Genomic DNA, 23,825 nt, shown 5'->3' with positions numbered 1-23,825 from the left:
TTGTACTTTTTTGTAAATTCTCGAAGGAAATTAAAATAAAAATGAAATAAAACAGTACACAAAAAAGTACAAAATCATCCGAATAATAGAAAAAAGTTTTACATGCTCATGTAGGTTGTAATTTATTGCATTTATTTATAGATTCCCGTACAAATTGTTTCAGTTTTTTGTAAAAAATTTCCCACCAGGGATTTAATTGCCAGGAACCCGAAATTATTATTTCAACAAGAAAAAAGATTTAAAATCTCATTAAAACTAAGAATATGCTCCATAATTTCTCAGAAAGATGTGCGCAATTACTTGAGAAATTATGAAATATGAATTTCAAATTTTTTTTTACAAAGTACGAGAACAACCTACAAAATTACGAAGAATCTCAACGAGAATAATCAAACTAGAGTTCGCTGAGGCCACTCTACTTGAATATACATTATGGAAAGCCGCAGTTCTAAGATAAGCTGCTAATTGAAAATTAAAAGACTAAATTTGAGCAATTGCCGAACAATTAACTGAGAAAAAAAGGTCAAAGTACTTTTGATAAAGGAAAAATAAGCTTATAAGCTGACAGCCTTTTTGTAAGGAAAAAATATCCAATTTTGATATTAAATTAGAGAATGGAAAATCTAACTTAAAATTTTAAACAGACTAAAAATTCAAAAATTCCTTCACAAAAAGGAAAATAAGGTCATGTTTCACGAAAACAGATAAATGAATTTCTTAAAATAAAATTAACACAGGTACCATATTGAATAAAATTTGCAACGCTTTAAATTCCGAAGACTTAAAGTCGAAATACATAGAATTTTTAATCAAGTAGATGATTTTGTAAACAAAAGTTACATTTTAATACAAACATGAATTTTCAACTAAAAATATGAATTGTCTATCAAAAATGGAATAGCTATATTTCCAGTTGAAAATTTTTTTTACAAAAAAAGTTTCATTTTCATTCAAAAAAATGAATTTTTAACTAAAATCATGAATCTTCAACAACAAAATAATTTTTTATAATTCAGTTATAACAAAAATTATAAAAATTATTTTAAAAACATTTGTATTTTCTTAATGAGACTTTTTTACAATATTTAATTGGGAAGGTCCAACTGAGTTTTTTAAACTTTTGTTTTAGTTAAACGTTAAATCCAAAAAACAGACTATCCACACATCAGTGGAATTTTCAACACAAAAATATGAATTTATAATAAAAAAGTCTAAAATGCGAATTTTCTATACAGAAGTTGAATCTTCAATCCAAAAATACGAATTTGAATAAATTTAATTTTTAACCCAAAAAGACGAATTTTTCACAAAAAAGTTTATTTTCAAACAAAATAGTTGATATTTCAAACCCAAAAAAATGACTGTAGAAAATAACTGAATTTTAAACCAGATAGTTTTTTTTAATCAAATAGTTGAGTTTTTACTGAAAAATATGAATTTATCACAAAGAATGCTAATTTTCCATGAAATAATTGAATTTCCGCCACCCCTTCACCCCTAAAGCTTCTTCCCTAAAACTTGTTCAATTTTCAAGTCTAAAATCGAATTTTTGAGCGAAAAGGGTAACTTTTTAATGAAGTAGTTGAATTTTTAACCAACTGGTCGATTTTTTAAATAAATAGTTGTATTCTCAACCGATTTATAAATATTATTATTAATATTATTAATATTAATATAATTTATAAATATTCTCAATACGATTTATAAAACAAATTCATATATTTTTTGCCAAATAGTTGAATTTTCAACCAGGTAGTTGGATTTTCTACACAAAATTTCAACAAAATACATAAATACTTTACAAAATGTTTGATACATTGGATATGATGTTAGTCTCAATTTTATTAAATTAATATTTATTCTATATTTTTTTCGTTTGTGAAATTTTTAAACTAAATAGTTGAATCTGTAAGCCAAAAAGATATATTTTTGACAAAAAATGATTTAGTATAAGTTTATTGAGAAATAATTTTCAATCAATTACAAAAAAAAAAAATTTCCTACAAAACAGTTTAATTTTGTACCAAGTGGGTAAATGTACCAAATGGTTTTGTATATCAAATTGTAAAATTTTCAAGTCAAAAAGACGATTTTTCTATAAAATAGTTTAAATTTCAACCCAAGAATATGAATTATCAACAAAAAAGTTAACTTTCAACCAAGGAGTTCAATTCTTAATTTAAAAAGATGAATTTTCAACAAAACATGTAATAGTTAACATTTCAACAAAAAAATTTAATCCATAATAAAAAGCAATTCGATTTAACAAAAAAAGACTTAACCAAATACTTGAATCCTCTTCTAAAACAAATTAATTTTTAATTAAACAAAAAAAAAAAACAAGAAAAAAACGATTTTTCAACAAAATTCATCAATTTTCGATGAAATAACTAATTAGTTTACTAAATTGTTTAATTTTATAGCGGAAAATACAAATTTTTTTAACAAAACAGTTTAATTTTTAACTTGCAAATATGAATCTTCAATAAAAAATTTTATTTCCAACCGAAACAGATCAATTTTGAATCAGACGGCTCTATTTTTAACAAAAATATATTATTAAACCAAAAAGATTAATGTTTAACAAAATAGTTAAATTTTCAGTTAAAAAAAAATTAGTCCAGGAAGAAACCAAATTTTAAACAAATGTTTGTATTATTAAGCCAAAAGGACGACTTTTCAACAAAACTCTAGCATTTTTAACCAAGAAGTATGACTTTTTAACAAAAAAGTTATTTTTAACAAAATAATTAAGTATTCAGCCAAATAGTAGAATCTTTAAGCAAAAGCGTTCAATTCTGTACAAAAAATATAATATTAGATTTTTCAATAAAATAGAATGAACTTTTAATCAAAACCAGTTTAATTTTCTTTTTCGGTTCTATTAATTCAGTTTGCAATTAAGCAGAAAAAAACGATAAGAAGGGGGAAAGTCTTGAAAACAGGGACAAAAGAGGAATTAAAAAAAAGGAAGAAGATTCTGCATTTGTTGTGCTTGAATTTAGAAGTCTTCAAATTGGAAATGATTCACGCTTTGAAGCTTCCCAATTTTAAAACTCTTTCAATACAATAAAATAAAAATTACATACGAATATAACAGCGAATTTTTAAAAAGCTTTTTAAAATAGAAATATATAAATTACTTAATTCATTAAAAATTTAATCAAATATGAACTTACCCTTTGATAGTAAGAGTTAGCTTCTGTTGGAGTTGACTGGCAACTCGAATCCATTATCTGGCCATTAGGATATTTTCTGCAGCAAGCTTCCGGGACTTTGTAATGGCTTATCCAATTGCTAGTATCGAAATCTAAGTAACTTTCGGCACCACAACAATGCAGCTGAAATGAAGAAAAGTAAATTTATTACCGCTCAGGTTTCTCCAAGTAAACGAGAAATTAAATTAATTTGACTTATGTAGGTCAGTTTTTTACTCGTTGCGTTACGAACAAAAATATTAATTATATTATCTGGGTGGCCGCAAAGCTTCATTTTCAAAAATCCATGAATTTTCTATGATTTTTCTCTAATGAATTTTTCATTTTCCCTGACATTTATATTCAAAGACCAGCATTTTAAGCTTGTAACATTTTTCGGATATAATCTTTCATAAAGGAGGAAAAAAATTACAAAATGTAAATTTTTTTTATTTACTTTAACCAAGAAATATGACATTTCGGCCATAGAAGATCAATTTTCAACCCGAAAGGAGAAATTTTCAACAAAATAGTTTTATTTTTAATAAAATAGTTAAATTGTCAACAATATAATTGAATTTTTACCCAATTGGTTGAAACCTCAACCTATAAAGATGAATTAACAATTACATGGTCGTATTTTCAAACAAAAAGACTAAATTCTAAGCAAAAAACAGTTGTATTTTAAACCAGATAATTAAATTCTTTAGAAGACAGTTGAATTTTCACAAAAAAAATAAAAATTTTAATCTAAAAGGACGAATTTTCTGTCCAAATACAAGAATGTTCAACAAGATAGTGGAATTTAGACCATAAAACATGAATTTACAAGCAACTGGTTGAATTTAAAAAAAGAAAAGATTAAGCGTTAACCCAAAACTGTTGCATTTTCAACAAACATTTGGAATGAACATGATTGAATTTTTTACCTACAAGGATCATTTTTACCCAGATGGTCCAAGTTTTAATAAAAAAAGATAAAACTATAATAAAGATCAGTTGCACTTTTAACCAAATAGTTAAATTTTCAAGGCAAGAAGACATCTTTTAGAATACAGTTGCATTATTAACTCGAAAATTGGAATTTCCAACAAGAAGATGAATTCTCAACGAAAAATGCAGTAGTTGATATTTCAGAAAGAAAAAATCGAATTAACAACAAAATAAATCAATTTTAACCGAAGAGTTGGTTTTCAACAAAATAATTAGTGGAATCTTCATTCTTTCAACAAAATAATAGTAAAATCTTGAAACTACAAAGATGACTTTCCAAGAAAAATGCAATAGTTGATATTTCAACCAAGAAATATGAAATGTCTATTAAAAGAAATGTATTTGAAAACCTCAAAGACGAATTTTCAAAATTTAAATATTTTTTGGTAAATAAAGCAACAAAGTTTATCCAAATTATTGATTTTTCAAGCTAAAAGACGATTTATTTTTGTAAAAGAGTAAAATTTTCAACAAAAAAGTTAATTTCAACCAACTAGTTGCAATTTTTATCAAAAAAGAGGAAATTTTTAACAAGAAAGTTAGTTGTCCACCAAAAAAGACCAATTTTCAAATAAAAATATCAATTTTTACCCAAAGAGATGAACCTTCCTTCAACAAAAAATACACTTTTAACAAAGTATTTCAACTTTTAATAAAGCATTTGAATTTTTAATATAAAACGAATAATTTTCAACAAAATAATTAAAATTTCAACCAATGTGATGAATTTTTAATTAAAATCACAATCTGCATCTGGAATAATAAGAATTTGTATTACAAAATTATTTGACAACAAAAAAAATCAAATTTTCAATTAAAATTATGAATCTTAAGAAAAACATTATTTAATAAAGTGGATCAACCGTGAACCAAAGATTTTTTCAACCAGAAGTTCTATTTTTATCTACAAAATATTAAATTTCTACTAAAACAGATGATTTTTTAAACTAAAAAGACAAGTTAAAAAAAGAGGTACAATTTTCATTCAAGAAAAACTTCAGTTGAATTTTCAAACAAAAAGGATGATTTTTTAAACAAAATTGTTGAATTTTCAAATAATATATTTGAAAAGACTATATTTGCAAAGATTTTAAAACATTTCAAAAGATCACCAAAAATGCCAAAAAAACATTCTGGAAGATTTTCCGAAAACTGTTTAATTTTGCAGAATTTTTTTAAGGGTTTACGAAACATTTGAATAATTTTAAAATATACTTAGAATTTTTTTACAAATTTAAAAAATAATTTCAAATTTGGGAAGATTTTAAAAAATTTCAAATAAAATGTAGATTTTTGAAGATTTCGAGATACAATTTTTCTTTCAACATTTTTAAAAGTTTTAAGATTATAGAAAAATGTTATTCGTATTCCTGAGAATATTAGGAGTTATTATTTATTTGCAAAAATGAATTTAAGGATAATATTTAAAAAGACTTAAACAATACGAAAGATTTCTAAAAGGACCAAAGATGGATCCGGAAGCTTTCAAGACATTTTTAGAAATAGTTCGATTAATTTGAAGTGATATTAAAGAATTTACGCACTTTTGAAGGGATTAAAAATATTTGTAAACTTTGAAAAATGTATTAAATTTTGTTAATATTTCTTCAAGGTTCAAAAAGTCCAATATACAGGGTGGCCGTTTTAATCGATGAAATAAAATCCCGGTTTTTTCCCGGTTCAGAAACATTTTTCACAGTCAATGAAATTAAGAAAATGAAACACTAGAGCTAAAAAAATTTCCACTTGAGGTAATAAAAACTAAATTAAAAGATCAATCGATGAAAATTAAAATTTTCAAAATTGTATAATTTTAAGGAATTTTAATCTAGAAACAATAAATATTGAAAAATTGCAAAATTTTTAACTGAACACTTCTTAGATTAGAAATTCAATTATTTTCTTTTTAAATAGTTTAATCATCCTTGGAAAGCTTCAAAATTTTATTTCAAAATTTTGAGAAATCTAGAAGCTGCTTTAAATTTGTTTTAAATTAAAAATTATTTTGGAAATTTTGTCAGAACTTCTAAATATCTGCCAATATTAATTGAATTTTTTCTACAATTTCCAGAAAATCCTGCAAATTTTAGAACATTTCTTTACAATGTGGATGTATAAATAACAATTGAACATTTATTATTTGTAAGCAAAATTTGAGTAATTTTAAGAGATATGTAGAAGTTTTGAAAATATTTAAACTTAATGTAAAGCTTGAAATGATAGCCTAATATAAAGCAAAATTTAGATTTCCGCAAATTCTAAACAGAAAATTAGATTCTTTTTAAGAATTGTGAAAGGCTTCAAAAGAATAAACAAATTTTCTTAAGATTCATAGGAAAATTAAAAATAATTTTTCATTTTGAAAAATTATTTTACAAGAATGTTTAAAAACTTTTTCAAAGATTTCAACAAAATTTTCAAAAAAGATCCTAGAAGATTTTAAGAAAATTTGCATGATAATTTTTAATCTTTTTAAAAATCCTGAATATCTCTTCAAATTACTCAAATTTTTTCTACAAATGTTCATTTGTAAATTATACATCAAAATTTAAAAATGTCACTAACAAATTAAGCATCTTTCAAATACAACAATTAAAGTTGTAACGTTCAAAGTTTAAAGGCTCTTCAAAATTTTAACGATTCCACGTTTTCTATGTCAAACAATTCAGTTAAAGATTATTTACTCTAAAATATTTGGTTTCAATTTACGTGTCTTAAATAAAAATTCAAATATTGCTAAATATTCTATAATTAGTCTTTTTCGTAATAAAAAAATTTAAATTATATGGGTTAAAAATTGAATATTTTAGACTGAAACAATATTTTAAATTTAATAAAATCCTTTAATTAAGAATTTATTATCATGAAGTTATTTTTGCGTTGAAAATAGTTTTAAAACTTTCAGTCACACCTTCACATTTGTTTAATGACGAAGACTTTCAAATTGTAACCGTTTAAATTTTAACGTTAAAATCTGAAAATTCTTAAATTTTGAACTGGTTTAAAATCGTTTTGTTAACTCGTGTTTGTTCACTTTTTATTACTTAAAGTACACATAAATTAAAAAAATGTATTTAATTATTAAATAAAAATATGTTTTATCGAAAATTTTCAACATCAAAGGCTTTTGTTTTTCATTGGTTCAAGTCTTTAAGAAAACATTTTAAAAATCTTTAAATTGAAAATGTAAGCATAAAAATAAAAAGTTTAAATGGAAAATTTTCAAAGTAACAAAAATTTAACTAATTATTTTAAAACTGTTGAAATCGAACGTGGACAGATTTTTCTTCTACAAATTTGTAAAATTCACGGGAAAAAAATGCAGTGTTATTTTTCGGTTTTCCAGGTCCAGCGGCCACCCTGGATGTATGTTTTAAACTCAAATTTTTCCTAAAATTTCTCGAACATTTTTTAGAAAAAGTTCCTACAAATATGAAAATTCTTAATAATATTTTTGATCTTTTTAGAGAAACCTAAGAAAATTAGTTTTATATAATTTTAAAGCGAATGCACGAAGAAACTGAAACGTCACGTAACAAAGTCACGAGAATTGTGCAAGGCCCTTTAAATGGAATAGAACCCTTTCAAATTTAAATTTAAAAATTGTAAATTTATTGTCCTTGACAGATAATTCAAGTGTCTCTTTTAGAAATACCCAGACTTGTGCAAGATTATTTTTTTATTCTATAACTTTCCCTAATCAATAATATTTCCTGACTTTTATCTTATTTCCAGTGTTTTCCTGATCTACGCACATAAAACTAGAAATATAAATTTAGATTCTTGCGGGACTTCTCTCATTGTCTGGAAAAAGATTAGGGGGGAAAACAAAGATCATCGCGTGGAAGAATGTGAAGCCGGAAGATTCGCTTAAGCGTTAATTTATTTACAACTCGAGCTTAACTTCCTTATTAATTGTGCTGCTGATTTACCTGAGTCATGATTCTGTCCCACGCGAGAGTCACGGTATCCGAATGGCCAGAGTAGTACTTAATAGTCGACTTTACGATGCTCTGCGTTTCTTTCTCGGCCTGCAACAATTTTACAGTTTTACAATTAGAGAATTGAGAAATATTTGCTGAATTTAGCACAGCAATTACATTAAAACCTTCGGAACACATTTTTTTTCTTTTTAAGTTAAGTGTGAATGGTGAAATTCTACAAAGGAAACTACTTTACTCACGTCTCTGGTTATTTATTCCTTAACATTAAAAATATAAACAATTTAAAAATTAATTACTTTACCAATTTTTAAATATTAAGTTTTAATCATTTTTGAAACAATAACTAGACATTTCGAATTCAACCGGCATCATTTCTAAATAAAAGCATTTAAAATTGAATAATTTTAATTTTAAAGTCTTTGGAACTTAAAAAATGTCAGACTAAAATGTTAAAGTTTCGAAAATTTGAAATTGTTCATTACATGAAAAGATTAAAATTTAACATTAAATTGATTAGATTATTTTTTAAAGATTCAATTCAATTATTTAAAAACAAACGTTTAAAAGTAAATACTTTGAAATAAGAAACATTAAAAATGAAAAAATTTCTACTATGTAACATTGACAATTAAACGAATCCGAAAGTGATTTAAAACTGAAAATTTATTATTCCACAAAAATATTGTGACACTAAAACTTTTAAAATCTCAAAACCTTTTAAATTTCAATTACCTTAAGTACATTTAAATTGTTTGAAAAATTTAAAGTTTTCAAATTGTAAATTATATTTTTCTTAAATTCAACCATTTCAATTGGAATTACATTTCTAACTTTTTAATTTCAAATTGTATAATATTTATCACTTAATTTAAAATTATTAATCCTTCTTAAAATGTTTAAATCAAATTGCTTTAAATTTTATATTACTATAATATATGATTCTAATGCTTAAAATTGCACAATTTTAAAACTTTCATTTGGAAAATTTTTTAAAATTAAGTTTGAGTGTTCAATAATTTCGAATAGTTTCAAATTAAAGAAATTCAAATTTCAATGCCTAGTTCCAACTTTTTTTTCATTTTTAAGGATTTAATTTAAGAAATGGTTGTTTTCCATTTAGTTTTGAGTAATTTATTTCAAAACAGTTTAATTACAAATTCTTCAAACTGGAAAATTGTGCAACTATCAACAAGTCTTCCAATTTGATATTCAATGATTTCGAAGACATAAAAAAACAGACAATCTTGAGGCTGAAAATTTACAGAAATCAGTCAAGAATATACAGATATAAAATTATCAAATTTAAACTGAATAAAATTAGAACCAAATAATTTAGAATATTTTAATCTACAGTATTAAAATTGGTAATTAACTACTAAGGCTTTCATAATGAAATTTTCAAAGATGTAATAGTGAGACTGTCCTGGCAGTTTTAATATTTGAATTTGAAACTACAGCATTGTGAAATTGGAAACCTAAAAAAAATTAAGAAATTTAAAGAAAAAAAAAACTTTACTTTGAATGCCTAAAAAATTATACTGTGTTAGAATTGCACATCTAAAACTATCATTTTTAAGGTGATAAATATATTATTAATAAGTATGTATCATCATGCAATAACAAGTGACAATCAAAGTGATTGGATGGACTTTTATAAATTAAAAAATGAGATTTCTGTACAAAGAAATTACTCATTTTCAGCACCCAAAATTGAAGAATTTAAAAGTTGTAAGCCTTTCAAGTTTAATTAATCTAAAAAAGTTGAAAATTATATGCTTTATAATTATTGGAAACTTTCTCAATTAGTGAATTCAAACTTAAAGCATACATCGATTTTATGAAAATTTTATATTAGAATTACAAAAAACTAAAGACCTCAGATTAAAAGGTTGAACACTATTGATGATTATAAAATAATACAGCTTGAAAATTGTAAAATGAAAACTTTCAAATCTTTTTAATTCAGTTATAATTTTTTTATTAATTTGGTATTAATTTGGCAAAGTCAAGTTCGAAGCTGTTATAGTATAAAAAATTTTTAAATTGTATTTATTTATGATAATTAGTTTGGCAATTCTGATTGTTTCCAAAAATGGAATATAATAGCTTTCAAATTTCAATTGTTAAGTTTAGATATCTACCAATTCTAAAACTTGTAATGTTTCTCAAATTAAAAAAGTTTGGAATGTAGAGTTTAGACTGGAACATTTTGTTTATCCAATTGGAGCTTTTAATTTTTATAAATTAAAATTTTTATTTCTTATTTAATCTTATTTAAATTAGCATTTCCAAAATCATAGTATTAAAAAAGTATTTATATTGCAGGATTTTAAATTAAGAAACGATCAAATTAGAAAGCTACCTGCTTTAAAAAATTGTTCAAATATAATTTAAAACTTTAAATTAAAAAGCGCAGAATCTAAAAAGCAATCAATTTTGAAAGTTGTGAATATTGATCAAAATTGAAAGTCTTTAAATCAACAGGAAAATACTTAAGTATGAGATTCCTCTAATTTGAATTAACAATAAATAAATAAACCTTATAGTTGAAAGTTTAAATATGCGATTGCATTTAAAAATGTACTTACATCTCCTTTAAGTCCAAAAGCGAGGCCAACAACGATACATTCCAGTACAAGTACAATCAGAATGAGAATACCATACTGAAATAATACAAAAATTGATCATATATATTTTTTAATTCACTAGAAAAATGATAAAATGTTTTTAAGGTAAAAAAAGTTTACATTCCATACAGAGAATATATGAGGTAACAAAAATCTTACATTTTTTTGGAAAATGTGATTTGGAACAAGAAGCATGAAGTTAAAATTTTTAATTTTTAAATTTGTTTTATTATTATTATTATTTTTATTAAAAGGAACTTACGAGACATAGTAGACAGCGAGATTCAAACATAGCTCCGCAATATCCTAGAAAACTGACGATAAACGTCAGGGCTCCAGCTGCAATTAAAATGTAGGAGATCAGCTCGATGACGTGGGCATCAGTTTTACTCTGCAACAAAGAAAAAAAAATGTTAACTTTCGAGTTATTCATTTTTTATTCGATTTTATAATTATACTAGTAGCATCAATCGCGTGCTATGAGCGCGTGTAGCCTTTAGATTTCAAGGTAAAACCAATTTTTAATACAAAATTAAAATGTTGAATAACTTTTTATTTGTTACGTTTATTTTTTAAATTTATTTGTTCATTCTTAAGACTGTATTAATATATAATATTCTCAAGATTCTTGAGAAAATTCAAAAAAGTTTTTAAAGATTTTAGATATGTTCAATCAAAATTTCAACCAAATTAATTTTCAACCTAATAAAATACATCCTTAATTTGAAGCAAAATTATTTTATAGTTTAAATCAAGAACAGTTGAATTCATGCATAAAAAGATAAATTTTCAACAAAATATGTTAATCCCCAGCAAAAAAGATGACATTTTTTCCAAGAGAGACGAATGTTCTACAAAACAGTTTAATTTTTTAACTCAAAAATATGAATTAAAAAAAAGTATGTTTAAACAAATAGATGTATTTTCTACCAAGAAGAGGAATTTTCAACGAAATAGTTTCATTTTCATAAAAGGAGATGGTTTTTCAAATAAAATAATTTAACATTGAACAAAAAAATGAATTTGAAATAAAGTTCTTTCAAATAAGTACAGTGAAACTCTTCTATAGAGCAGACTTTGGGGCTGACGGTGGGTGGAAACTAACTCATTATAGCATGTTCCGCTTTTGTTTATTCACGCCTGAAACTCGCCTGAGTGACAACCGTAGATCCCGCGCACCCTGCGCAGCTCTTATTACACCTACCTACGGCGAACGAAATGATGATAAATCTTCAACCAAAAAGTGCATCACAAAAAGTAGTTGGTTGATATTTCAACTGAAAAAGATTTAATTTTAAAACAAAGAAAGTTATATTCATCGAAGAAACGAACTTTCCACGAAATAGTTGAATCCTCAGCCAAAAAAGATTAATTTTGAACCAGCTGAATTTTTTTCGCAAATGTAAATTTTTAACAACAAAATTAATTTCTAGCAAAATAAATGAGATTTCATCTAGGAATATTAATTTTATACCAGAAAGAAGAATTATTAGTGAAATACATGGTTACATTGTCAACCAAAGTGATACATTTTGATCTAAAATAATGAAACTTGAACAAATTTTTTTTTAACAAGGTAGTTCATCTATTATCCAAATAGTTGAATCTTCAACAAAATTACATACATTTTCATTAAAAAAACAAACTAATTTTCAACAAAATAGTTGAATTCTCAACTAAAAAAATATTAATTTTCAACCAGCTCAACATAATTTAACCCAAAAGGATAACAATAAATCTTCAACAACAAATTTTTTGATAATGCAGTTCAACTTTCAAACAAACAGTTAAATCCTGGAAAAAAAATTTCTCTCAAGAAAGACAACGTTTCAATAAAATAGTTGAATTCTTAAACAAGAAAACAAGCAGATTTCTGCCAAAATATATGAATTTTCAAAGGAAAAAGACGAATTTTCAACAAAATAGTTGAATCTTCAACCAAAAAACATGAAATTTCTGCCAAAAGAGACCAATTTTTAATCTTAAAAGACGATTTTTCAACAAAATTGTTGAATCCTTAAACAAAATAAATGGATTTTCAATCAAGAAGATTAAGTTTCTGCTAAAACGACTAATTTAAAAGAGAATAGTTACATTTTTAAACAAAGAGATATGAATTGTGAATTTAAATGACGAATCTTTAACTAAAAACGACTTTTACAATCAAAAAGAGTTTAATGATTACAAAAAGATAAATTTTCAATTTCGAAATTTTATAGCTGCGTTTTTGGTTTAAAAGAATCTAGTATAGTTCAAAATTCTACTATTTTGTTTAAAATTGGCCTTTTAGTAAAAAATGTATCATTTATGGTAGAAAAGTAATCTTTATCAGTAGAAAATGAAAATTCCTTTTTTTTGTTTTTACAAATGCATCTATTTTGTTCGAAAATCTTTATTAGTTGATAATTCAATTATTTTGTTCAAAATGAAATATATTTTAACTTGAAATCTCAGCAATTCAAATTGTCTCATATTGAATTCAATATGCGGTATTTATATTAAGTTTAACTAAAACAATAGATGCCCCTATCATTCCCCTATTTTTGTGAAAAATCAACCTATTTCCCCGGTTTTGAGATAATTTTGAGCTACGCTATACTTTTCGAGAGTCGGCAGGGTGGGGGAGGGGGGGGGGCGCAACATTGGTAAAGTAGTTTATGGACAACCCAATATCAGAAAGGTTACTTCCCGAGGAACCTTTGGGAAAATAAACGGGATTTCCTCATCTGGGTTTTCGGATTACGTCTTTCGGATTTTCCAGGATTTTCTTTCGAAGAAATATCAAAAGCTTTGATTTGCCGTTCCAGGATTTGCTCTTCATCCTTACGAATTTCATGCTGGCATCACCTGCAGCGTGAGACGAAAGACAATAGCGAAGATCAAAGTCGGCATACAAAAAAGAAAAAAAGAGGAAATAAGAGGAATTGTGGAATGTCTCGACCAGACCCTAGCAAATTATAAGTAGATCTCCTCGATAAAGTGGAAGAAGTTTAAAGCGACTGTAATCACGCAATGCAAGTGCAAAGTCGTCCCAAGAATCGTAAAAAAAGTAGGAATCTTACTTTCTAGAAACCAACCTGACTTGCATTTTAACCTTCAAATAACCAACGTCTGAAAGTAAATTATTTCATGATTTCGAGATTTCAATTCTTTATACATTAGATATTTTCAAATCTGGAAACTTCGATCTTTTTTTACAAAGGGAGCATTTTCAATTGAAAGTGTATCTTTGGAATGGAAAAATGTCTTACAAAGTAATCCTGCTGTGAAGTACAATGGACACATTCAATACGGGTGTGTTTATCTGTCCTTATTTTATGAGCATTTTGTTCACACACACACACACGCGCGCGCACACAGAAAATTACTTCCTCATAGTAGGAGGTTTTTCTCTAATGAAAGAAAAAAACTTTCAATATTTTTGAAGCTTGTAATGTTATTAATCAAATTAAATGAATTACTTCACATTCATTAGTAATTGTAATTAATAATTCCGCACTGTAGGTTTATTATCCACTGTATAACACATACATGTATTAAAAAAATGTGCTGCATTCAAACCTGATTTTAAACTCTTAAACTTTCTTAATTTCTTTCTTAACTTTCAAAAAATAATTTGGCATTAATTCTTTTTGGTCTACTGGTTTTATATCCATATATTTGTTTAAATATTGATTATATTCTTCAGTTGTGAAAAAATGACTCTCTGTCCAACTCTTCAAATTCCACAAAAAGTAGAGAATCAATTCTTCACAGTTTGGGGACAAAATCAATAAAAAAATATTAATTGAAGACCATCAGATAAAAAATAATTAGCATCAAATTATTTAATTTAGAAATATATATAAAAGTACGGATCTTATTTGAATTAAGGTGTGTTTCATTGATTCTCCCAAAACACCTGTTAGAAGATTATGTCACGACCTGTTGAATGCTCTTAAGATATTTTTAGCTACTTGCACGTAGGTCGAGTGGAAAAGCTAAAAATAATCAGATAAACAGCTTTTTTCCCTGGTCCCCCCGATTCCCAAATTCATCGTTTTTACTTCTGTTTTATCAAATGGATTATAAACGTAATAGTATGTCTTTATCCTCTTATTAAATCTTTAATCACTGTAATTGACTTACTCTATAATTTTTTATAATATATATAAAAAAAAGATGTCCTATACAAAAATTCAATATCTTTAAAAGGTCTCGTAGAACATTTTATGGCAGAACCATATTTGTTTATTAGGCAATTAAATATTTTTACTCCTTTTTTTTTCATTCATAAAAATTTGCTCATATTCATTTGTATTTTGACATCTTTTAAATAAAATTACAAGCTCCCTGACTTTAAATGTTTAATTATTAGAAATTAGTATAATGTTTCCAAATTAAAGCATTATTTTAAAGTGACCAAATTGAAAAATTAGATCTAAATATTTAGAATGAAAAAACAAAAAAATGACAAGTGTTAATAAATTTCTTGGCATTTTGTTCTCTTGAAGAATGCAAGAATTTGTACAACTCTTGATTGGACTTGGGATTTTTTTATTTTCCAACGAATGAAGAAAAGATATACCTTTGAGTGTGGTCTTTTTATCTTCTGCATGTCAAATTAATTCTGATGTTTAGCATTTCACCAAAACAAATTCAGTGACAAGAATATCAATTTTTCATCGAATTAAATCAGGTGTAAGTTAGAAAGCACTGAAAATAAAATTGAATTTTAAGAAAAGATTCCTAAAGAAACCAAATATTGTAGACTTTCAAATTTGAATGCTTTCAGATTTCAATGCTCTCCAATGTTGTATATTTTAATTTGTGAGAAATCATTAAACCACTTTTATTTTTTTATCGACTTCTAAAAATAATTTAACGAAAATATCAAATTCGAAATCTCCAAAGTTTATTTGAGGTCCGGCTCAGTACAAAAATAGCATGGATTTTTTTCTTCATCTCAAAATTATATGCGACGTCTTTTTATACATTCGACAGAAACGAAGACGTTTTCGAAGTCGTAAAATCCAACATAATACAAAAAACGCGTGAATTTGTTTACGGTCATTAAAACCACTAATTAAAAAATAAATTACAGTTCTAATGCTTTTAATTAGACCACAAATTAGAAGAAATTTACATTTAAATCGATAAAGATCTATCTTTAATTGATAATTAAGATATATTACTCTTTAAATAAAGATTCACTTTATTTGAAATCTCATTAAAAAAAAAAAGAAATTCAAAATGAAAAAGTACTTGTACAACGATTTCTTTTTTCATTCCTGGATTAAAAAATCAATATTAACCTAAATTTATTTTCCTTAATATATCATACGATTGTAATTATGTCACTATAAAATAGGTATAACTATGTTGAAAACGGGAGACTTTCACTTGTGAAGAGCTCCAAATTCTTTAAAAAGTTATCGACGCGAAAAATATATAAATTTTGGGCCAGTTTTCATATTATTCTAATTTTGAACGAGTTAACATTTTTGAAGTATCCAAGATTGAAAGTGCTCAAAAATATAAAAATGGCCTACATTCACAAGCCCAAAAATTAAAATTTTAGTGTATTCCGTAGGAATTGTGAGATTTGTCAACTCTCCAATTTTAAAAGATCGATTTAAGAAGCAACCAAATTTATAAATCAGGCAACGTTTTTTAAACTGTTTTCAACGTAGGACCTTTTAAATTTAAATTGAGAGGCGTTCCGAATTTAAAATACGTATTTATTACATTTCCATATTCAAAGGCTTCGAAAATATTATAAATAAATTAAATTAATTATGAAAACATTTATAAAAGGTCATCTGTAACTCTATATTAAAACGATCAGGAAACAAAAGAGGAGAATGAAATCGTCAAATATTATTATCCAACACGATTATGGATTTTTATTTATTAACATTAAAAATATTAACAATTTCAAAATCCATTATTTCACAATCTTTTCAATGTAAATATTAACAATATTTTAAATTAATAATTAACAGTTTCAAATTTAACGCATTTAAAATTAAAAAAAAAACATTGAACAATTCTGAATTAAAATGTTCAAACTCAAAGAATTTTAGATTACGTATCGTTTTGAAAAAAGATTATTTCGAATAGATAAAAAGGAACTCAACTAAAATTGGGAATATTTGCCAATTTAATTAAAAAGCAGTAGGAATTGTATCATTTATAATGCAAAACGTACAAAATTGAGCTATTTTATTTTTAAATGAATCTCGAAATTGAATTCAAAATAAAAAATAATTTTAATTTAAGAACATGAAAAACAAAAAATTTGTACTTTAGAATGTTAAAGGCTTTGTACATTTTATTCAGAATCGTCAATAGTACGTGGGTGGAGTTGAAACTCAACATTTCTATTTATAATTGCTTACAGAATTAAAAAATTTATTGTTTTTTAAATATCACCCATAAGTCAGTTTTATAAGGTACCAAAAAAGACCATAAGTGCAAAATTGGGTTTTGCAAGTTTTTGGCTCTAATTATGATTTGTTTGCGTTTTTTTTTTGAAATATTCAAATTTTCGTCCAATATTCACTGAGAGTGTGGTAATAATTATTCCAAGTTAACAAAAATAATTTTTGAAACAATCTATTACTACTTGTGATAATATCATATTGGAATAATGATAGAAAATTGTTGTTTTTTCTTAAATATTAAAATTTTTGTCCACTTTTCAGTTGGAGCAAGGTAAGCATTAATTAAATTTAACCAAAATAATTGTTTACACGAATTATTATTGTTTGAACTATCTTCTCTTAGATGATTGCTAGAAAGTTGCGTTTTTGCGTGATTTTTCACTTTGCTTTGGCTTTCTAGTTATATTGTAAAATTTTTGAAATATTCTTCAAAACTTTCTACATGGGTCATATTAAATGTAAATTTTCATTGTAATAGTTACTGAGAGCCTTTTTATTAAAATCAATATTAATGTTTATTACTTGCTTCTAACTAAAAAGTCGAAGGGCTGCAAATTTCTTAAAAGCCCGCAACTTTTTAGTATTACTCTAAGAGAAGATAGTTACAAACAATAATAAATTGTTTAAACAATTACGTTTTTTAACTTGCATTAATTATTATAACACAAAATAAAAAGTGGAGAAAAAGTTTAAAAAATTTAGAAAACCGGCAACTATCTGACATTAATATAGAAGAGGATATAGTTATAACCAATAATACTTTGTCTAAACAATTATATTTGCTACATTTCATTAAATATTATGACGCTCTAAATGAAAATTTGGAAAATTTTACAAAAAAAACTGCTGCTTTCTAGCATTGTCCTAAAAGAATATTATTATAGTTAAAAATAAATTGTTTGAACAATTACTTCTGTTAAATTTCATTGATTGTCTGAATTTACTTGAAAAGTTTCAAATAAGTTGAAAATTTCGGAAAAACCCGTAACTTTCTAAATCTAGTCTAGGAGAAAATTGCTAAAAACAATAATACATTGTTTAAAAAATATACGAAAATATTGAAGTGTCGGTAGAAATGAGCATTTAATGTATTATAAATGAGGTTTTAAATTTTTGGGACCCTGAAAAACAGACTTATGGGGGTGAAATAAAAAAAATGAATTACTAATTTGTAGTCTATAGCTAATTTTAAAGAGAAATATTGAGTTTTAACTCGATTTACCTTATATTGACGATTCTGACTCAAATTTACAAAAACGTCTTTTTTCTTCTGGGAAATACGCATTAAACTTCATGGGGCTTGCGGAATCTCTAAATATCATTAAAAAAAACGCATTCAGTTTTTTGTGGATTCCAACCAATTTTGGGGGCGATATGCATGAAAATTCGAGGAAAAAAAAACAAGACCACGCTATTTCTTATTATTTATTTATACAATAAATACACTTTTTATCAATTTTAATGAAGTAAAAATGGAAAGTTTATTCTTAAAAGATCTCAATGGAATCCATACGGTATTTTTTCATGACACCCTGTGTGAAAGGTGTACCACTACAAAACGATAAGAGGTACCCGTTAATGGCATGGTTTGGACCCGACACACCTGTTTCTCGTTTCTGCTTGCGTAAGCTTGGAGTTGGTGCAAAAGCATTGCGCAAATTTGCTCGACAACCGATCAGTGTCTCGAATATTTCGTGGATAATACAAAAAATGAATAAATAAAAGACCCATCCATATGTTTCAAGATCTTGAGCAGCATCGCACTTCAGCTGGAGAGACTTTTTTCTGCTTTCACACTCTCATTATCATATTCTCTCATACACTCAGCATTTTACCAGTAAAATGTTCTACATTTCAAACTTTAATTACAGTGCGACTCGAAAAACCACGTATTAAAATTAAGGCTGTTCCCCCAGAAAAATTAAGGGACTTAGAAAAGAGATGGAAACGTCGTCCTGAAAATTCGGGACTAGTCAAGCTTTTGAAAAATATTGAACTAGTCATCCCAAATTTCGGGACAATAAGACACTTCATAAAATTAAAGAAGAATACACATCTAAACGCAGGTCTGTCACAGCCTTGAATATTTAAAAGGATTTAATTTTATGTAATTTTAATTTAGTATAAAAATTAAATTTGAAATAAGTGACTAATGTTCTTCTGAATTCGAAAGAATTAAAAAGAATTCGGTGAAATTTGAAGGAATAAATAAAAAAAAAAAAAGGTTTTAAATTAAATTTTAGCATAAATTTCGACGAATGTGAGGAAAACGAGAAGAATTTGATCAAAATGAAAAAATGCAGAAAGATTTTTTTTTAATTCAAGAGAATTGAAAAAATGTTAAAAATCCAAAATAATCCACTGATTTCAGTAAATTTGAAGCCAATTTAGAAGAATTTGGGGGAATTCAAAAGATTTTGAAGATATTCATAAGAACTTGAAAGAATATAATAGAATTCTTTTATCATAGAATAAAAAAAAAGTGAATTAAGAAAACGCAAACATATAAAAAAAGCATTGAATTGAATGAATTTGTAATAAATTAATAAAAAATCAAGTGAATTCAAAATAATCTAATGAAATACTTAAGAATTCAAGGTGAGTTTAATATAATTCAGGGTGAATTAAGCAAAACAACTAACGAAAAATGTTAAAATTCATTTAATTGAGTAGAATTAATTGAAACTAGAAGAAATCAAGTGAATTCAAAAGAATTTGATTGAATTTAATATAATTTGAAAGAATTCAAGTATATTCAAACCAGTCAGTAGAATTTTATGGAAAATGAAAAGAATTCGATAGAAATCATGAAAATTAATGACAATTAAAAAAAATTCCAAAAATATTAGAACAATTAATTGAATTTATAAAAATTTGCAATAAATTGACAAAAATTCAAGAGAATCCAAAAGAATTTGGTGAAATAATCAAGAATTCAGGGTGAATTAAAAAAAATACACACAAAATGCAATGAATTGAGTCGAATAGAGTGAATTTAAAAAAATTTTAGGTGAATTACAAAAATCAGGACAAATGACACAAATTCAAGAGAATTTAAAATAAGTTTTAAGAATTTCGGAGAAATTAATAAGAATTCAGGGTGAATTCCAAATGAATTCAAATGAACTAAAACATATTTTAAAAATCTAAAATATTCCATTTATTTCATCAAAATTTAAGTGAATTGTGAAGAATTCAAGGGAATTCAACAGAATTCGATCCTTATAATGTTGTAAACATCTGTTTTTGAATACCTTTTTTTTGCTTAAGCCATTTTGTTAAATGTCGAGACCATTTTTTCCGGTTATTCGAATTATCAGCTTGATTTTAAGTATGAATAAATTTTAGGCCTTTTAAAATTTTATAATTTTAAGTACTATTTATTTAAAATTGTTCGTTTTGAATCAGTTGCAATGTTTAGAAGTGCTTAAATAATGAAGTTTTCAGTTTGATATTTTTCACTGTTAAGAGGCTTTCAAATAAGCATTCTAAACTTTTGGACCCTTCATGTTCACTTTAGTCTAGACAAATTTTGCTGAGTTTAAGCTCAGCAATTCTATAATTCATGAAAATTAGAGTAATCGTGGGAGCACTTTTTATATAGCTATGTCCAAAGGTGCCAAAACGTGGTTTTTCATGGTTCATCCGAGTTTCCAAAGATATTTTAAAAAAGTAAAAAATTGGCTTATTCAAGTTGGAAAGCCGTGTCGAAAAGTATTTTTTTTCTCTTCAAATTTCGCTAGTTTTCCCCAAAACAATTCATGATAAAAAAATGTTCGATATTTGAATGAGTAAAAATGCTTCGACTTGAGTTCGATTTAAATTGCCCCCAATCAAGACAACTTTCTATGTCTTGAAGACATAAATTTATCTCTTACGTCACATTTTTATGACTCCAACAAGAGCGGTTTATAACTTCGAGTGATTGTCATTTGTATCATACTTGTTTGATGATGATACCGAAAATGTTGTTTGTTTTTACGTATTTCTAACAGTTTTGAAGATCCTTCTAGAAAGTTACAATTTTTATTATTCTGAAGAAAATTTTTAAGGGCTATACTCGTTTAGACCCACGGATTCTGATTTTTTTAATTAAAAATAATTTAATAATGAAAATTTTTTCATTTATCAATTTCAATCTCATTTATGAGCCGAAAGAGGTTTGTATTAAGGCAGGTATATTTGAGAAAAGTAAACGTCGTCTTAGCCAAGACAAGGCTTGACTTGAGACAAGTAAACGCCGTTTTACCTGCCGTGGCCATAAAAGTAAGACGAAGGCTTATGTCTCGACTCAGTTTTGAGACGCAGCCAGATATCGATGTCTTGGAGATGAACTTAAGACATAAACAAGCCGAACTCAAGTCAAAGCATTTTTACTCGGGTGCGCGTGGCCGTAACTTTTGTTTTTAAATTGTGCAGAGATTCTTACGTTAAAAGCCAATTTTTTATATACTGTTTGTTTCGTTTGAAAAGAATGTTGTAGTTTTGACCCGCCTATACGACTATAACCATGTATATTTATAATCTATGTCCAGGAAAATCACTTTTGCTACCGGTGCGTATAAAACGAAAGCGAAACTTTTACTTTCCGCTCGTTCCGCTGGTGCCTTGATGATGATGATGATGATGATGGTCAGCCATGTATCAGATAATAAATAATAAGAGCGAAAATAGCAGACAATTAATTAAAATGAATAACCTCTAGCAATGTGCTTACAGCATATCTAAAAACTTACTGATGCATAAATATATTTAAATTTAAAGTGCGAAAGCAGTGCCTGTTTTTGTTGTGTAATTTGTTTAATATCTTTAACAGGACATACGATTATACAGTGAGATAAATTGAAATTAATTAAATTAACGCCCCAAGCCACACAAAAGCCACGCAAATGACGCAGGAAATAAGCACGAATTTTTCGCACGGGTCGGTGACGACCTGGAATAACGATTTCACTTTCATTAAATTCATTTTGAGATCTAAATATGTTGATTTTCTTAATTTGTTATTATTTAGAAACATTGAAGTGTCAATATAATCAGGAAAAAGATGACTTTTTAAAAAATACTTCAATTTTCAATCAAATAATGCGTGACACGCTTACCCCGAAAGGGATATGACTTAATGGTATAATAATAATCTAGAACAGAATGTTTTTAATTTTTAACTCTGCAAAATATTCCTCTTTAGCACTGCTGGGATCCGAACTCAGGTCTCACATATTGCCGGCATGGTGCGCTTATTCCTCTTACCTTACTTATTTTACCTTACTTATCTCTCCATATCTTAATGAATAAGAGCACCAGCAGAGCTAGAAAGGAATTTTTCAACAGCTAAAGATTAAAATCATTCTGGTTGTTTAGACTATGTAGATCAAAATCCGCCATTTCATCGACAATAAACAGTTACACTACGCTAGACAATAAAATCAGAAAATCAAAATTTAATTAATATTCAAAGATCAGAATCTTAATCTTGTATGATTTTTAACACATAAATCTTTTATAACCGGAGTAAACGATTTCAAATTCAAATTAAAAAATGTCAAATTTCAATGATTTTTGCAAGATTTTTTCAAAATCTGTGAGTTTCCATGACCAATAAAATTCCCTAACTTTACCCTGATTTTCAGGTCATCCCTAACTTACGGCCACACTGTATATCATTTTTTTTCAAACCAGTTTTCTTTAGTTAGTCGTTGATATTCGTAAGTGCAGAAGTAACATGTCCATCCCACGCAAAAGCACTCATTTGACAACCAATCATCTCATCAACTTCGAAGCACCAATAATTATATCGCACTCGTACTTCACCTGCATATAATTTCTTCTCTCTTCTCTATATTGCCTTTATTATAAACATCATCCATCAATGATTATTTAGTGCAAAAAACAGGAATTACGATGTCTAGATTTATTTTCAAAGAACAAGATGAATAGGATCAGGAATCCAGAACAGAGAAAAAAAGTAAAGCAGCTGTTTTTTTTAACATATAGATATAGATGGTTACTTAATAATTGACTTTTACGTAAAAGACGAGTTACGAAAATAAATTGTACATTAATTGACTCAAAATGATTATATAGAAAGTAAAAGTTGACACTGAACATTCTTTAAATAAAAACGAGATAAAAACATGATTAATTTGAAGAGAAAATAAACATTTAGAGTCGAATCCAAGAAGATGTGTGTTATCATAAACCCTTCAAAAATAATTTCACTACTCTATCTTAAATAAAAACTTATGGTTATTGACAAGAGTCAATGAAAACGACATCCGTTAAGATATGTAGTAAATTTCAGACAGTTTATGGATACATCTGTGCCAGAGTGTCAGAATAATGGATATGGATTATGGACGATAGTGTAACCACTACTGACAGATATTGATTGACCTTAAAATAACAAACTGCAGCAGGATTCGAGATACATCGAGATATACATAAAATCAGGATAGTACTTACAAATGAAATAATACAAATAAACCCAATAAAAAATTATACATATAATTAAAAAATTGTGATAAGGACAACCGCAGGATTTCGCCGGGAGCGGGTGCTAATCTGAAAAATTGTACCCGCTTCCAGCGAAATCGCGGTAAAATTTCAGTCATAACCACGTCTCACAACCGTGAGATAGGT

At 26.3% G+C, this 23,825-nt stretch overlaps 1 protein-coding gene across 3 annotated transcripts in view; it reads right to left on the bottom strand.

Annotated features, from left to right (window-relative positions):
- The window catches only part of LOC117177749 (tetraspanin-1), a 162,635-nt gene that overhangs the window by 13,104 nt on the left and 125,706 nt on the right, over positions 1-23,825 (bottom strand). For all 3 annotated transcript variants that reach the window (XM_033368653.1, XM_033368655.1, XM_033368654.1), the window contains exons 4-7: positions 11,024-11,152; positions 10,723-10,797; positions 8,123-8,221; positions 3,180-3,341 (exon numbers count right to left, since the gene is read on the bottom strand). In XM_033368653.1, coding sequence (XP_033224544.1) covers positions 3,180-3,341; positions 8,123-8,221; positions 10,723-10,797; positions 11,024-11,152 — 465 coding nt within the window. The remainder of the gene's footprint in view (positions 1-3,179; positions 3,342-8,122; positions 8,222-10,722; positions 10,798-11,023; positions 11,153-23,825) is intronic.

This window comes from Belonocnema kinseyi, chromosome 8 (genome assembly GCF_010883055.1).
Source record: "Belonocnema kinseyi isolate 2016_QV_RU_SX_M_011 chromosome 8, B_treatae_v1, whole genome shotgun sequence".
Lineage (NCBI taxonomy): Eukaryota > Metazoa > Arthropoda > Insecta > Hymenoptera > Cynipidae > Belonocnema > Belonocnema kinseyi.
This window is presented reverse-complemented; position numbering and strand designations above follow the sequence as displayed.